At 38.2% G+C, this 17,878-nt stretch overlaps 1 protein-coding gene across 1 annotated transcript in view; it reads left to right on the top strand.

Moving 5' to 3' along the window:
* LOC104317982 (sodium channel protein type 1 subunit alpha) overlaps positions 1-17,878 on the top strand; it is a 101,661-nt gene that overhangs the window by 33,669 nt on the left and 50,114 nt on the right. The window contains exons 3-7 of the mRNA XM_069781296.1: positions 5,995-6,115; positions 9,406-9,493; positions 10,296-10,424; positions 11,126-11,217; positions 12,130-12,402. Of these exons, the coding sequence (XP_069637397.1) occupies positions 5,995-6,115; positions 9,406-9,493; positions 10,296-10,424; positions 11,126-11,217; positions 12,130-12,402 (703 nt within the window). The remainder of the gene's footprint in view (positions 1-5,994; positions 6,116-9,405; positions 9,494-10,295; positions 10,425-11,125; positions 11,218-12,129; positions 12,403-17,878) is intronic.

The raw sequence follows: 17,878 nt of genomic DNA, 5'->3' as shown, positions 1-17,878 counted from the left end.
GTTCATTTCATTTTCGTGGAGTGGGTCATATAGCTTGTTACTTCAGTCTGTTAATTTGCAACCATGTAGAATATGTCACTCTAATAACGTGGAAACAGTTGAGCACTGCTAAAAACACTAGGTGTACAACAAGAGCAGAAAATGTTTGATGCCAGCGATACATACAAATTCCACCTTCCAGAAAGTTAGTAAATAAACAATTAATATCTTCTGGGTATAAAAAGTTGATTTAGCTAATGTATGTTTTTAGAACGCATTTGCCCTCGTGTGCCCTTGGCACACTAGTTCTCCTGCTTTATATAAGGAGGAATTTTTCAGTAATATTATTATTAGAATTAAATTAATAAAATTGGCAATAAATGCAACATCATGACTGATTGTATAATATGGTTGTTAAATGGATGTAGCAAGGTATAAATAAATAGTGTGAAAATCTAGACTTCTATTCACTGCTCTCTCAATCATTAGCAAAGTGCCCACTGTCTTCTATGGTACAGGACAGAAACCATAATCCTTAATGGTTACTAATCTTTCATCATTTTCTTTTAGTTTACATCAAAACTTATTCCTTTGATATAATTGAATTTATATTAAGGGAACATTTATATCAAAGCTGAAACATAGTATGTTGTCTTTGATTATAAGCAATATATAATGCCTATACAAATGTGTATATGTAATAGATTACATACTTTGCAAACTTTAAAAAAGTGAATATATATTGAAACTGAGTACACCAACATGCCATGCTTTCTCTAAGGTCATTCAGATTTAAAACTGACAGCAGGAACCAATGCATAACACATTTTGTTCCCAGAAACCTGCTTTGAGAGCAAATGATTAGGAAAGTTATGGAATCAATAGAGAAACACAAAGATAAGCAGGAAATACCATAAAGAGAGTGTAAAAGTGATTTAAAACTTCCTGGTGGAACTGGCCTTGAACAGCCCTGGAATCCTTTCAGGATGATTCTGTTGCACAGCCCATATGCAGCAGAAAAGGTTCATGGTTTATATTGATAGCTAGCTTGGGTGGTACTTTAATTATTAGATACTGTTATTATGAAAACTTTATAAATATGAAGACAGGAGTTATTCTGATTTTCACAAAGTGCTGTGTTCTAAGTGTCTTAGCTTGCTAAATTTCATGTGATTTATGAGTCCTATTTTGACAAGAGAGAAAATACTACGTGGAAGAACAATATTTTTATCTTTATTATTTGATGCCTCTGAAAGAGCCTTTATCTGCCATTCACAGTGTATGAAGATTTATCTTTAAATCACAGTTCTACTTTTACAAAGATAAAAGATGTGTTTCTATAAAAGCAGGCCTTCTAGAGTTCTGTACTAATTGTGTCTGGTTATGATACACAATCCCGTATAATTATATCCCTACCTGCCCACAGCTCATCCTGGACCTTTATAGTCAAATCAGTCTGTCTTGTGTGTCTTACAGTGAAACCAGATACATAATAGGTATGACCTACACATATGCTTCTACGGCCCTTAGAAGTGGAAGACCCTTTCAGTCCCTTCACAGCTGGAACTGAAACCTTACTACTTCAGCCAGGTCTGATGACAGAGTCACAAGAAATTGAGTGAAACCAGCTGAACATATTCAGCCAAGTTTCTATACTATTTGAAATGAACAATCTTTTTATTTGCACACTAAACTTGCATGGGCAAGTCACATACCCACTGGGATTTTCTTCTTTGGGCTGAAGTCCACACGTCCTCTCTATGCATGTGCTTTAATCTTCTACAGGACAGAAATAGAAACAGCCCTGTCAGTCAAAGACAAGACAAAAATTTCTCACATACTAAAATTCTCTCAATTTTTTCTTCCTTCAGTAGGAGGAAAATAGACTTTCCTGACAGGAATCCAACATCTATTTCAGTTTTACATCAGTAATTTGACTTTAAAATATCTAATTCCTAGAATTTCTTATCTAGCTGTATGTGAATTCTGGAAATACTTTTTTCTCGTTTCATTTGTCTTTTGAGAGTATTGGTAGCAGCTGATGCTCCTCAGAGGGGGAAATGGTTGCAATGGTCTTTTTTTTTTTTTTATCCAAAACTGAGTAAAAATGAACTTGGACTTTATCCATTTTTTGCGTTCCACTTCTGTGTAAGCACAAGTCAGTGTGCTGCCAGTATAATAGTGACTGCCTGTTCGTGCTCAAGCTGCCAGCACAAAGGATCAAGGAGGTTCACATCACTGTCTATAGAGAAAGGACCAGCTGGAACCCCCTAAGATCCTGACCTGCAGGCATGCATCAAAATCTGGTCCACTTGGTTTCATCTTGAAGGGCTGGCTATTTTCTCTTGAACCTAGGCTGCTACATAAAAGAGGAGGGAAAGAATAGGTGGAACTAAGTGGGTCTTACTTCACTTTCCTCCTGCTATAATATAGATCTAGCATTGTTGATTGCCACTCTATATGCCCTGCCTCTTGCCAGAAGGATGTTGAACAATGTCTGTCGGAAAAGGTGCCTCCTTTTTTCCTGGTGCTTGGTAATATCAGTCCCTAATCTGATCAAACCACTAGCTCCTGGGATTCCCAAACTTGCCTTGGGTTCCAGAAACAAAAAGATTCTGTAAAATTGCTTTACTTAACTTCATTACATTGGAAAAGGTGAATGCACTAGTGATTTTAGCTATTTTTATAGTTGTAAGTGAAAGAATTTTTAAGGGAAAAGTTCTAGCAAAGCAAAAACTTATCTTTCTTGCTAGAAAACATGGTTTCAAAAGGTAACCACAAAACCAAGAAATGCCAACTTCCAATATTCCGTGAGTCTCTTGTTCTAGCTGCCCCTGGAGCTTTTCCCAAGAAGCTAAGGACCCAGCTCACCAATATGTCACCTCTTGCCTTTCAGAAGGTCCTATGAGGTTTTACGTGGTGTTTATTTAACTGTAGGAAGTGGAAATGCAATGAAGTAGCAATCAGCCCGCTAAATGTAGCCTTCCAGAAACTACATTTAAAGCTGACTGGGAGGAAGGAGAGGGGAAATAAGGTTTGAGGAACTTTTTGTCCTGAAGGGTTCTCGAAGACCATATCTTTGTTCAGTGTGGACTCTTCTTCCCTCTTAGCTGCATCTTTTCAAAATACTCCTCCTCCTTCTTTGCCCTGCTAAGAATGCCATTTCTGGGTTTATATCAAATATGGCAGAAGTTACAGAACTGGGATCCAGGTTACAGATGCAAAAGCAGGAAATCAGGGACTTCTTTTTAGGGATTTCTTTGAATTTATATTCATACTTGAATGCTTCGAGTGTGAGCAGGTTTCCTGACTTTATAAAACGATTAAAGCACTTTATAAAACCTAAGCCCCGAAAAGTATACATAATCCTTCATATACGAACATTAATCTTACAATTTGTTTAGAATTTATTTAGACTTTCTCAGTGTATGTCTACGTTGTCCTGACAGCTTTGGGTACAATACTTCGTGTTCATCCACACTGCCTACACATTGGCTTGCATCTGGGTTGAGACTGGAGTGAGATATAGCAGGCTTATCAGGGAGAGAAGCTTATACAGGGATTGGCTATCAGCTGTTATCTGTATTTTTATGAAAATTCTTCTTCAGAGATAAGATAAAATTTTAGTTCACATTTAAGGCTAGAAGTCAGAGGACCAACAAAGTCATTCTGAAGGCTCCAGTCACAAAGATGCTTTGAGTGAAAAATTAAAACTGAGGTAGGGAATTCATGTCTTGTTGGTTGTGCTTATGCAGGGCAGCAGAAAGTAGAACAGCTAAAATAGCAGCAGCTTCCAACTGAAACTGGAGCTGTGCCAGCATGCTGTTATTTTCCATAAGGCACGTTAGAAAAGAGATGTATGTTTAATATGCTTGTGTTCAAAGGTTTTTTTTTAAATGTAGGTTGACTAAACGTAGGTGGTGTAGTCTTAGATACAAAGTTAGTAAGGAGTGTGATTTTTAATGTATTTTGTCAGTTACCTCATAGCTACAAAAACTGTGAGCGTGAGCTGGAGGCTTCTGAGCTGTGAGTCCTGGGGGCTGGGGACAGACCTGGGAGGGGAAACTCACCTTACCCCTTGGGGTGTCAGGCTTTAAAACATTGTGCTAAAAAATCATTAATCTGCTTGGTTGCTTCAGTTTTTAAAATGAAAACTTCATTTAAGATCAGGTCATCTGCAGTTACACTTTGAAGGTTATTATTATCTGTAATCCATAACTGGAAGTGTAATTTGGAAACATTAACTCAGGCTTTATCCCACTGTCCTCAGCTTCATCCACAGTTTCTCCATTTCTGTGCAGAAGGAGCGAAATCAAATACATAACTTAAACCATTTCTACACATCTTGGGTTTGTACTCAAGACAATATAAAGTCCCTTACATGCATGTTCCTTTCTCTTAAAGGGTTTGGTCTGTATAGGGAGGTGTGCTGTGTAGAGCTATGAGAGACGACAGCTCAGGAAAGAAGCCAGCAAGTGAGTTGGGACTGGGACAGCTTTTCCTCAGGGCTTAATCCCTGCTTCTCCTCTGCCTTCGGTACTTGGTATCTGTCACAGATTGGTGGAAACCCTCATCTCCACATCTCTCTCCACCTCCTGGGTGCTCCTAGATATTTGTATCTGGACTTCATGGTCCACACATACTAAGCTTCCCAAATCTAAGCAGACTGAAGAATTGTCCTTCTTGAACCTCCTTGGCATATTTTCTCTGTCTGCCAGCCTTCCCAGAAAAAGCCTTGTAGTCCACTTGCTTACAGTCTTGAAGCAATGCTCGATGTCACAGGCACCAGAAAAGACCAACATACCTTTTCCCACACTTCCACTGGCATTCTAGTTTACAGCTCACTTTGTCAGCAACATTACAAAAAACAAAGAGGCTTTACCATAGCTTATTTACAAAATATACAACTCTGACAAAACAGCAACAGCAATTTTGGACATTTCTCTTGGGCGGATTCTTCAATACCTTTAATTCAGTTTGAATTTAGGCTATAATCCTTGCACCATCCCTTCCACTGCATGCAGCTTTTTTATGAGTTCCTGAGCCTTCCTTCTGCAGTGTTTTTCATTCTTGTCTGATTGATCTTGCAGTCGAAGAGCACCCTAGTGCCACAAAGAAGCCTGACAGTCCACGTTTCCCGTGCTGTAGCGTCAATGCTGTTGCAGCTGTGATGGCCTACAGTGGAAGCAAAGCAATGTTTGTAGGGTTTGCTCTCGTACCATTTATATTTGGCTCACAGATTTATTTGAGAAAAAGAGACAAGCTTTCAGCCTACAGTCTTCTACAATTCTCTGAAGTAAGGCTTGCATGCCTTTAAGTTTCTTTAAATTTGATAGGCTCTTTAGCTGTTAAAATTGAAATTTAACAAGTATGTATGTTCTGGGAAGTTACACACCTGCAAACCACAATTCTGCAGGGAGGTCATCTGGGCTGTATCTCTTGCTCTCCTCCAGTAAGGCTTATTCAGATGCCCACTGTCCTCAGAGATCTACCTAATCATGGCTATATGTGTTACTGCTATTTCCCTCTCTCCTTAGCACAAAGACCAAGAAACAGAGTAGAATAAAAAATATCATCAAATGGGTAGTCTGTTAAATCAGTTTCTATAAGGATTTATCTTACTAACACATCATTAACATCCACAGGTAAGGTCTCCCTGCTTATGGTATTTCAAACAGGAAGAGAGAGTTTTCTATGGGAAAACATAAATAAAATTACAATTTTACTTAATCATTTCTGCACCTTTTTTTACATGTAAATGTAACATTACTGAGGTTATTTAATGAAGAAGTAATGTAAAAACATTAATGAATTTAATTTAAAATCATATTTTCATAATTCAGGTACATCAGGTAAGTACTGGAAATAAGTTTTATTTAAAAAATGGGTAGTGTTTTTTGTGTATTAGCTATTCAAAAAGTTAAAATTTTGCTGATTGGTCACTAGGAACTGTTTTAAAATGAGCATCTACAGTGAAAACACACTTATAAAATGTCTTTTCTTTCTCTTTTTCAGACCTTTATAGTATTGAATAAAGGGAAGGCAATCTTCCGATTCAGTGCCACCTCTGCCCTGTACATTTTAACTCCCTTCAATCCTCTTAGAAAAATAGCTATTAAAATTTTGGTACATTCATATCCTTTTTCAATGGTTGTTCAAAATGTTACACACCAAAACTAAGAAAACTCATAACTCTTTCTATTTCATTGTAAATAAAGGTTTTCATAGGCTGTTAATTTTATTTTTATTTCACAGTGAAAGACTTATGGTAAGGTTTTATAAATACTAGAAAATATGTATATTTCATATAGATTTATTTTAGCTATTCTGTTGAATTTCAATACTTCTGCTGTACAAATCTGCAGATGGATTTAAGAATCCATCTTCATCAATTTTTCAGAAAAGTTTCTTCAGATTTATTTTAACAATGACATTTTTTGCATCCCAGATTCTTTTTTGCACTATGAAGCCTATTCATAAAATAATTACATCTTTAAAAAAAAAAAAAAACAAACTAAAAACAGAAACAAAACCAAACCCAAACCAGTTTGTGCTCACAAATTCCAGAAGACCTCTGAGTTTTGCAAGCAATTAGGTAAATATGCAGTTCCTGCTTAGGAACTGCTAGCTCAGGGGTATGTTTATATTGCCTTTTAGGGGTCCTTCTGGGGCCATCCTCAAGACCAGCTTTATAGTCTGTTGCAGCAGTGTGCCTGGAAGCCTGGTTCATGCATGCTGAATCTCACACTCCCAAACCTGCCCAGTTGCACCATAAGCCTCTGCCAAATTTAATACATTGCCGGAAAGCATAGGCAGCAGTCCTGCAAGCAGTTTGGAAAGCATCTGTATGTGCAGATGGTGGACAGATTGGGGGACCATAACTGATGGGATGGTGCACAAGGTAAAGTTTTAGACTGGTATGTGGGATTGGTGCCTGATGCTCATAACAGATTGATGGGAATTTCTAGCGGGTGAGGTTTTGGTGTGCTTTTCTTGCAAAACCGAAGGACTGGGAAAAGTAGTCACCAAATGAAAACTTCAGTGTGACAGTAACAGATAGTCAAAGGCAGAAGTCTTATTATTAGAGACTGCTGGCAGAATCTTCTAGGTCTTTGGAAAAAGGAAGAAACCAGGCTGATTGCTGCTGACTCAGAAGATGTTTTCCTCTGAGCTCCCTGGAAGTTAAAGCAGTGAGAGAAGGGGGGGCAGGTGTCTGGAGAGGAGTCAGGGAGCAACTGGGGACAGTAGCTAGGGGACCTGACAGAGACCTGCAGGCACGGTGGTGGTGATGGTGAGAAGATGCAGCCAAATACTGTCAGACTGAAGCCTCTAAAGAATGCTTATCCATTCAAGTTATAAACTCTGATTTACAATCCCTTCCAACCCTGCATCTGTGCTAGTTGTGGGTAATGTTTTTACTGGCATGCTGATTACTGCATTTGGTTCTGGTTTTAAGTTCCTCCTAATTGTGTTCAAAGAGTATCCAGCTGGTCTTGATGGCAGTTAGAACAAAAGCAATTCTAATCACCAATATGCAATTCCAATATTTTTCCTTTTATTAACTGATTGTGTGATCATGTAATTTAGGTCTATTATAGCAAGAAGTTTCCTTTCACTATATGGACTGATTTCTTTTCCAACCAGCCAACTATGGGATGAGCTATTTTTATCTTAGATACAGATGTAGGGTTTGGGGGGGGGACACTTATCTTTTTATCTGTGGTCTGTGAGGACAAGCATTGTAAGGCATTCTAATCATTTATTCTAAGCCACTGAACAACTATTTTTACTGTACAGAGCTTGTGTGACAACTTGATCTTCAAAATAAGTTAAGGCACTTAATGAAAGATATCACAATATTCACTGCTGGTCAGGCATTTAGACAAAGGTCACCCACCTATCTATAGGAATCAGGCGGCTAAATCTTTCCCTGTGATTTGAATCTTTACTTGAAAAGATATGCCTCAGTTTGAATTGTTCAGCAGCGATGATCTTAATGTTTTCACCAATTTTCTGCAAAGTTTAGGCCAAGATGTTACTTCTCTTATTCCTCCCTCACCTAGAGTGAAGGGTTGTTTTTTGGGGGCGTGTTTTGTCCATGGTATAAAAATATACCCCAAACAACAAAATGCTATCTACGTGATTAAAAAAAAAAGAAAAAAAAAAAAGAAATAAATTAAAAATCCTGGGCTCTTATATACAAGTTTATCTATAAATGGCTTTCTTCAGTTTAAGCTACCTTCTTTGCCAGTTATGTGGGTGCAACTATTTTTAAGGAACACATCATTTAGAGAGATTAGAGGGAAAAATAGTAAACCATTCGGCATAAAGGTGTAGCAGTTCTTACTTTTTTGCTGCCATCATGTGGCCATTTTGAGTCAGGTTTTGGTCTAGTTTGGTTACTTCAGTATTTCCAAATATTTGAATAATCGAGTTTACTTTATTGCTACGAAAAGGGAAAGACCCCACTGTTCACAGAGCCAGTGATCTTGTAAACCAAGAACATCGCACTGGGTGTGATGAAGCCCCAGTGGACTGTCCCACCTCCCTACCACAAGCCCCTGTGAGCTGTTGGTCTGGGTTCCATAGTCCCAGAATACCTAACTGTTCCTTGCTGGAACTCTAAACAAAAAATCATTTTCATTCTAATCTTCACCAGTTTTCCATGCTTTTCAAGCAATTGACCACAAGATACTATTGCACCATTTTCAAATTATAGCATTGGTAGAACGGGATGCGTCTTTTGCTGCTAACGTGTTTTTGAGACAGCCCAAATAGAGTATGGGAAAATGATTCACCTTAATCTGTGATCTCTCTATGGATTCTATTTCACTGACTGAAGCATGTGCTGCTAAGCTAGTGACAAGGAAATACAGAATACAGTCACTTCAGCAATTAAAAACAGTATTCAGTCTTCTGTGGTTTTGACAGACTGGCTGTGCTGGGGTGGTATGTGCTTTCTCTACAGCTCTGACTCATGGTAAATAGGATAAAGTTTTTTTACCTTGCATATGCCAGCTGTTGAGTTTAGTACCAAAACTGTAGAAGTGAAAGACTAACACTTATTCAGTCATGTCAGGTACTTAAGTAAAACCATATTCTTCTGCAAGTTATTTCTGTTTTGGCTGTTACTCATCTCACGTTCCCGCCCAGGCGTGTGAGAGCCATCTCCTTCGCCTTTCAGTACCAGCTGAAAGCAAAACATGAGGACATCAACAAATCAACATCAGACCATCAACAAATTAAGATTTACATTAAAGTTCAATGTGCTAAAGTGAAAACTACCAGGTTAAGCAAAATATACGTGCAATGTTTACCAAAGTCTAAAAGATTTGTGTAAGTGGCAATATTTTACTGTACTTAAGATATATGGCTGATGTGATATGGTATGAATTACTGTTGTGTTTTCCTTAACTACATCTACATTATTCAGCATGCTTATCATGTGCACTATTTTGACCAACTGTGTATTTATGACCATGAGTAACCCTCCGGACTGGACAAAGAATGTAGAGTAAGTTGCTTATGTTATTTAAAGATATCTTTGTTCCTCTAGGAGTCAGCATGCCAGTAACTGCAGTCGTGTGTGCTGGCAGGACCTAACATGAGATGCTACTACTATTTGCTCTCTAAACTATGTAGAAATGTTGAATAATTATTTCTATCTCCTTCTAGTAGCATGATTAAGTAGAGAAAATGAAATTTTTTTACAGATAGCATTCTACTGAGATTCCATTAGTTTTCCCTCATCTTCACGGTTTAGCATCTACCCAATGTTTTTACCCCTTGTTTATGCTACTGCATTAATAGCAGAACCATGGCCATCTATTTGTACATGTCAGTTAAAGACAGCATATATGCAAAAGTATTCCTAAAGTGAGAATTCAGTGCATGCTTGCCTTCTTCCCTTTTTAGAGTTAATGCTAGATGTTTTAGATGTTAGTGATTCAGACAGTATCCAGTAACTTATGGTCACAACTTTCTTGGTTAACAGTAATGGATGTAGTGTTGCATACTTTTAAACTGAGTGTCACCAGTAAATTTTTAATATATGTTATTTATTTGATGGATTTATTTGTTTTGATTTATGTACAAGATCAGGACTGCTGTACTTCAACAGCACGTCACAACAAATGCATGTAAATACACAAGTATATATGATGAATATAATGCATTTTAGAAGAAATTACTTATTTACTGTATTTCTTTCCTAGTTTTGAAGTGAAAAACTCTTTCATTTGATCATCAGGTTTCTATCAGAATACCAATGGAAAATGTTGCTACTTATTTTGATTAAATTTTCCTATATTTTCCAGGTATACGTTCACTGGAATTTACACATTTGAGTCACTCATAAAAATCATTGCAAGGGGCTTTTGCTTAGAAGATTTTACTTTTCTTCGAGATCCATGGAACTGGCTTGATTTCACTGTCATTACCTTTGCGTAAGTTTTTGTTTTTTGCTTTTTCTTTGAAAGTGAAGGGCAAAAAGGGCATGAAATTAGTATCGATACATATCAACTTCATTAAATGGAAATTCTTGTATGGATTTACTTTTGTCTAAAACACATTCTAAGATGCGTATTTTGATGTAAACATAAATACTGCAGAAGCCATTAGTACAGCTAGTATTAGAGAGGCTAATTTCATGTCCTGCATTTTTTTCTCTGAGCAGAAAAGGAGCATCCCTTTGACTTCATTCTCCAAACTTACCAATCTAGTCTAGATAAATTTTAGGCTTTCAAAGTTAAATCACTGTGATTCACTTCAGAGACATTTAATTTAACTGAAGGCTCTGAAAGCATATTAATACAAGGCAAACTGCAGTGAAAGGTAAACCTCTGACTGTTGCTATTTAATTTTTTGCTAAAAACGCCAAAGCGGTCTTGATGAAAGACCCAAGTAAGTAGCATAAACTTTGCCTAAATTCTGAATAACTGTGATTTAATCCTACAGGTATGTAACAGAATTTGTAAACCTAGGCAATGTTTCAGCTCTTCGAACTTTCAGAGTATTGAGAGCTTTGAAAACTATTTCTGTAATCCCAGGTAAGAAGTAACTGGTGTAAGGTGTTAGGCCCCTTGTACCTCCCAACTGTTCCTTTTTATCCTGTCATTGTGTTTGTGTGTGAACTCCCCTATTACAGATATGTGACAGAGTTTGTGGACCTGGGCAATGTCTCAGCGTTGAGAACATTCAGAGTTCTCCGAGCTTTGAAAACAATATCAGTCATTCCAGGTGAGAGCTAGGTTAAACACTGAGGCTGACTTTAATTCACTGAGATGGAATTCATATTTTTTAAACATAAGTCTTATTTCTTTCACAAAAAAAGCAGGAATCGGAAGATACTAGAATTCACTGAGATCTCTGATTCATTGCTTTTTAACATAAGCTCTTTCCTCTTGAAATCAGCCTTTGAGTTTAACAGATTCTTGCATGAGACATTGCAGTACACAGTGTGTGTGGTTTGCATCGTATGATGTCAAGCTTTCTTCTCCACATTCAACGAATATCAGTAACCCTGAAGTTTTCTTACCCATGTGTATCTTACCTACATGATGTTATGTGGTATTTGTTGTGAATATTTGTGTCTAAAAAATAGAACTGTTCAAAATGTTGACTTAGTAAGAAGAAGGAATAAGATAATAAAGAACAGCATGGGCATCGCATGGGGGTTTTATTATCTTAAAATGCTACGATTTTCCAAACCATCTCCAGTTTTATAGCATTAAATTTTAATCCTATTTATTGTTGAACAGGCTTTTTACCACTGTCTTCTAAATCTAGTATGTTATAAAACTGATAGTAGCAAAGGTTTGGGGCAAGAGGTATTGACGAATAAAAAGAAAGAAGACTTTTATGTGAGATTCATGTACAGCATGAATAAAAAAGTCACTTGTTTTAGCATTAAAACAAGTGTTTTGAAATATATGCAACTCATTCCATTCACAGTTTCAAATGAACATAAATTTCAACTATTTATTCATTTTCACAAGTGAAAAAGCTCTTCACAAAAATGTTATTTCACAGACATTACAATCATTTATTTGGGCTTCTGCATGAAATCTATAACTTTACTGGGAGACACTGTCATTTTTATGCTTTAAAAAAGTTTTGAACATCAGAATAAGAATTCCTTTGCATTTGCAGGCTTGAAGACTATCGTGGGAGCCCTAATTCAGTCGGTGAAGAAGCTCTCGGATGTTATGATCCTGACTGTGTTTTGTCTGAGTGTATTTGCACTAATAGGGCTGCAGCTGTTCATGGGCAACTTGAGGAATAAATGCCTGCAGTGGCCTCCAGAAAATTTTACTTTGGAAACAAATATTACTGCCCAGCTAAACAGCACCATAGGTGAAAATGGTACATTGGTTAATTCAACAGTGACTCCATTTGACTGGAAGGGGTACATTGAAGATGAAAGTAAGTATTGTCAGCATAATTCTTACCAAAGTGATTTGTGGCTGACCCAATTCTTAGAAATAAGGAGGGGAAGGGATGATACATTTAGTTAAGACAGAGCAGGAGAAGTGTTTTCTCTCTTTCTCATATCTCTGCTCCAAAGGCCGGCATGGAAGAGGGAACAAGGAACATGGTATCTCTACTTGATACAGCTCTTTTTCTCAGCTTTCTCTGCAAAATCCACATCTTCTCTGAGACAGGAAGAGGTCCAAAGAAGTTCTTAAAGTTACTTAATAGTCTTAAACACTTTCCATTCCGACACTCTAAAGCAAGATCAGCAACAGATTGCTATGCGATTTCTGGCTATGTGATTTCTGACAGATATCAGAGACTTCTGACATTCAGTGAGGACTCCAGTGATGGAGCCCTCAGTATTTTCACCATCTATCCATTCTTGTGCTTCACTAATTATTAGAAAGGGGTTTTTTTAAGGTCTAACAAATTTTCCTGCTGCAATTTAAGCTCAATGTTCTCATCAACTTCACCACAGGCATCAAAACCAAATTATTCCCTATCATTAATCACTGTCTCTGAGGTATTTAACCACTGTTCTTCTGTTGCCATGCCCTGTTCTGTCCTCTTTCAGTCTTCTTTTTATATGCTAATCAACCCCGATCATCCACCTTTTTCTCCTACAATTTATTTTCTAGATCTTGATCTCTCATCTGGATCCTTTCTTGTTCATAAACATGCTGCTTAAAGTGCAGTACCCTCATCTAGGCATTCCTCCTCCACATGAGGCATACTAAGTAGAGAAGAAGGATTATGCGGTAGTGTAGTAACTTATACTTCTAGTTTATATATCCTAGGCTAGGGCTTGCTGTTGTTTACAATTGTAACTTCATTTAATCCTGTTCAGCTTGTGGTCTACCTGCTCCAGAATCTTTTACAGCCTTTTACCTCATTGAGTTTCCACTTGTATTTGCACAGTTAATTGTTCCGGCCTGAACAGCACCCTATTTTTTCAGACCATCTCTCCAACTGCCCTGGATCTTTTAAATTGTAATCGTTTCCTCAAACTCACCACCATTCTTATCAGATTAGTATCATTTGCAAATTTGGTAAGCATTCTTCCATCATCTAGTTTAGTTAAAACCTTGAAAAGCTGCAATCTCGGACAAACCTCTTCAGAAGTTGTTTTGATGCATCTTTCCATTTGATAATTTCCCAAAGTATGATTTTCCAACCAGTTTTGCTGATACAGAGCAGTCTGGCAAACTGAGGATAGATAACGAAATGCATTTCAGTACAGTTAAATGTGAGGTTACAAATCTAAGCTCCCTATCCTAAAAATCAGTGCTGCACAATTCATGTCGGGACAGGTTCACACGCATAAAGACTGTAGCTAGTGGCATACATCAGCTCTAACAGTGAAAGACACTTCTGGAGAAAAATAAGAACTAAAGGGGAGAGAGAGAAAGAAGAGGGAAGGGGAAAGGGAAAACTGACTACGGCACCCAGATGCGAAGAGAAGTGGTGGGGTCCCCAGGTGAGTCTCCTCCCCTGGGTACCCTTTCCAGTGCAGCAGCGATCACTCCGTCATACTTTTCCCATAGCAACTGTGTGTTTTTCATTAGCATCTCCTCAAACTCCCTACAGGTTGTTCCTGCTTACAGTGCTATTAGCACTAATTGGAAAGCACTTTGATCAGGGCGGGTGCTGCATGGCTGGTTGGTTTTTAAGCTCATACATGCATGTTATTAGATCACCTAATATAAACCAAAAGCTACAAGCAAGGAGTAGGAAAAAGGGAGAGAAAGAGGGGTGAATCTCACACCAGAGACAATTGCTTCCCATGAGTACCTGCTGCAACAGTAATGTGTTTGCAGGTGTAACGTCATGAGAATAAAAGTAGCATGAAAAACAGCATGAGAACAAAGGAAAAATAGTGCCACAGAGGCTCTGGAAAACACTGCCACAGCAGCTTACGTAAATGGTTGCAGAGCTGCAGCTGAGAAACAGGATATAGAAATGCAATTGGAAAACCCTTAGCAATAGAGAGGCTAAGGCACCTATGGCACTGTGGAACAGCCAAGACTCTGAAATATTAATGCTAGAACTCTGCAGCCAAAAAGCTAAATAGTATCCTGTTCGCATAAATAAATTATTGGCCAGGAAGGCAGTATTACCCCTGTATGTAACACTACTGCAGTTGCTACTGGAATACTATATAAAGTTCAATTTAGGTAGAATGTTGAAAAACTGGAGGATGTTCAGAAAAGAGCAGAATGATTAAAGGGTTGGAAAACATGCTTTATACCAAGATAGACCAGGAGCTCAACCTACTTAGCATATCAAAGAGAAGGTTTAAGGGGTGATTTGATCACAGTTGAGAAAAACCTCATGGGGAACAGAAATTTCATCAGAGACATATCTTTGATCTAGCAGGCAAAGATGTAACAGGTTCAATAACTGCAAGTCAGAGCCAGACAAATTTCAAATTGAAGTAAGACAGCTTCTAACTGTGATCACACAGCTGATCAATGACTATGATGGATTTCCATCTGAGTTTCTTAAATCAAGATGCAATCTTTTTTGTGAAACTCACTTTACTTGAATATGTGAATTCACGGAGATCCCATGCAACAGGGTATAACAAAGTGTAGGCAAAGTTTAATGAAGACCTGACTTCAAGGTCAAACTTCATTTCCTGGCTTTTTAACCAAGAATCTGTAAACTCAAGTTCTGATTTCATTTGATTTAAAGAAGACCTGAAGCCCTCTAAAAAACAAAGCTGAATTGAATTAGTTACAGAAGGTACTTCATTGAATGGCTACTTGAATCTTTTGTATATTTACATGGGATTTCATATGTATTATGAAATTTATAATGAAATTATGAGTCTTAATGAAGTTAGTAAGCTTGTCCTTGCTTACCAGCAGTTTCAAACAGAAAAATTATCTTCTCACAGCTTCCTGCTCTCTTTTTGTAGATGGGCAGATAGGATACAGAAATGGTTCTTAAACCAGCTGTCTCACAGGGCAATAAGAAGGGACTTACCTGGAACTCAGACCAGTGCAATGGCACTGCCTTTTGTAGGAATTATACAAGTTTTTATGCCAGTACTTGTGTGTACTATGCAAAAAAGGCATGTAAGCCCTAATTTTGCCACTGAGCTCATTTTTGGAAATACCATTTAGCGAGACTTTATGTAAGCACACCCGGCATGAGTGAGTCAAGCACTCTTTTTTTCCTTTTTCTTTTTCCAAGATAGCAGATCCGGTAAACTTAATGCTAGATAAGTTTAAGTTTATCTTGGCAAGTTTGCCATAAGCAATTTTTTCTGGGAAACAACATCTCACAATCTGTTTTGTGGAATAACAATTATTCTTAGTCATTACCCTAGGTTTACCCAAACAACCGTAAATTCCCTTGAAGTAAAGTGCTCACCTACCAGGGTTTTTTTCCCTTTTCCCAATCAAATAAACAGGAGCCGAACATATACCTTTGATGTGGTGAGGGGCTTTTCACGTTACTTGGGTAAAATACAATTCAGAGTTTTGCATCTAGTTAGGGACGCATGCGTATACTGCTGAGCTTCCGTTGCTATAAAAACTTCCTATCATGATAATATTTTGAGCATTTGTCACGGCTGTATCAGTGCACTCAGAGAAAGCCTGGGCAGCTATTATTTCTTGCAGAGCTGGCAAGTACAGCATGCTTACAGGGCACATCTTGTCCGAACCACAGAATTTGAATACAGACCCTGTTCTAGCTGTTCAGCTCAACTGATGCAGTACTGATCGTGACTGACTGCTCCATGTAAACTATATCAAGTCAGGTTTGTGTTCTTCCCAACCAGCTGTTATGTTCCAGCATGTTTTAATCGTGATTAGCTGACATAATGCAGAATAAGGTTTGCTTCATCAGGGTCAGCTGTGGTCAGCATCATGGCAGCTAACTTTACTATTTCCAGCTGTGTTTCAGCGCGGTGCAGTTCTGCAATGCACACCAGCCCGGAATGACAGCGGCCGCACATAGGGTCGTGCACTTTGTACAGTACAGAAGATTATACCCTGTAAGTCGCAAGTGTTTCACTAGACACTGAAACGGAGTCCTTCACAGAGGGTCAGAACAAGGTCTATATACAGCTTAAAACCTAACTTTTCCAAATGGTGACTCTTGCTTGGAGCAATGCAGCTGGCTGGGTGCTGGGTCCCTCCTGCAGCAAATCAAGGTGCCGAGCCAGTAGTTTGTGACACCTCCCCAGACTCAGAATTCATGAGCTTCGGTAGTAACCCTTGTTACTTGCGCAGCACAGCCACCACAGCCACACTCAAGTTTAAACTCAGCTGCTCTGGTAGTGTTTGAAACGAGATCATTTTAAGGGAATCTAACAGGCCAGTCCAATGGAAAAGAAATCCAACGCATGGTTTAAGTCTTCTCAGGAAGCAAAAAAGAAGTACCACCTTAACTCCGAAGCTGCTGTGCTTCAGAAGTATTGGAAGCTGGGGAGGTGCTCAGAGGAGTATCGCCGTGTCCCTGCCTTGTCCTTACACACATCCTGAGGCAACGCTTTTGGTCTCCATCAGAAATGGGATACTGGGCTGCGTGGTCTGACCCTGTATAAGTTGCATCCTTAAGCCTGTGACCAAATGGGAGATCGTTACTACAGGAGGGAGCTCCTCCTGTCATAATTTTTCCAAAATTAAGAGCTTGGCAACTGTAGGCATCTGCTTTGAGGGGAAAAAGCAAAGCACTTCTCAAGGATACGGTCAAAGTGAATCGTAATAAGCACAATGTTTTGCGCATCATCTCTTTATTCTTCTAAGGATAGACAGGTCAATGCCTTTGTTGTTTAAACCACCTAAAATGTCCTTTAAATACAGGATTACTGTAAAGATTATGGGATGGTTGGCTACAGGGTGATTTGGTGGAACTTACCCAATTTTTCTTTCCTAAGGTGATCAATAATTTCATCATATACTCCTAAAATCCTACCTACGCAAGTCGGTGACTGTTGCAGTAATTCCGTCCGAGTTAAATTTAGATGTATACCAGGGCCTTCATACCAATCAGCTGGCTAATTGCAGTGTGTACGTACCTGTAACAGTTAGAGCCGTTGGCAGCTGGCTGTTTTTTTGCAGAGCTCACATGTTAAATAACTGTCACAAGTCTTTGTAAGTGACAAACTGGAACCCTTGGCAATACTGATCAGAAAGTTTGAAATAAATTATCGGTATATTTTTTTCAGATACAATTGAATTATTGTAATAAATAACTGTACAATATAATTTCACAAAGTGTGATTTAGTTCAGGGAACAGACTGAAGGGAGTATTGCACATTTCATCCACATCCAGCAGCATTTGGCAGGATTTTTAGTACATTTCGGCATTTTAACAGTAAGTGTTGTGAGTGATAGCACTTAACTGCAATTCATATTGTCATTTACTCTAAAGTTATTGTCCTGCTGAAAAAAATAATACTGCTTGTTT

The sequence above is a fragment of the Haliaeetus albicilla genome, chromosome 4, assembly GCF_947461875.1.
Source record: "Haliaeetus albicilla chromosome 4, bHalAlb1.1, whole genome shotgun sequence".
Classification (NCBI taxonomy): Eukaryota; Metazoa; Chordata; class Aves; order Accipitriformes; family Accipitridae; genus Haliaeetus; species Haliaeetus albicilla.
The sequence above is the reverse complement of the archived record's forward strand: the minus strand, read 5'-3'. Positions and strand labels throughout refer to the sequence as shown.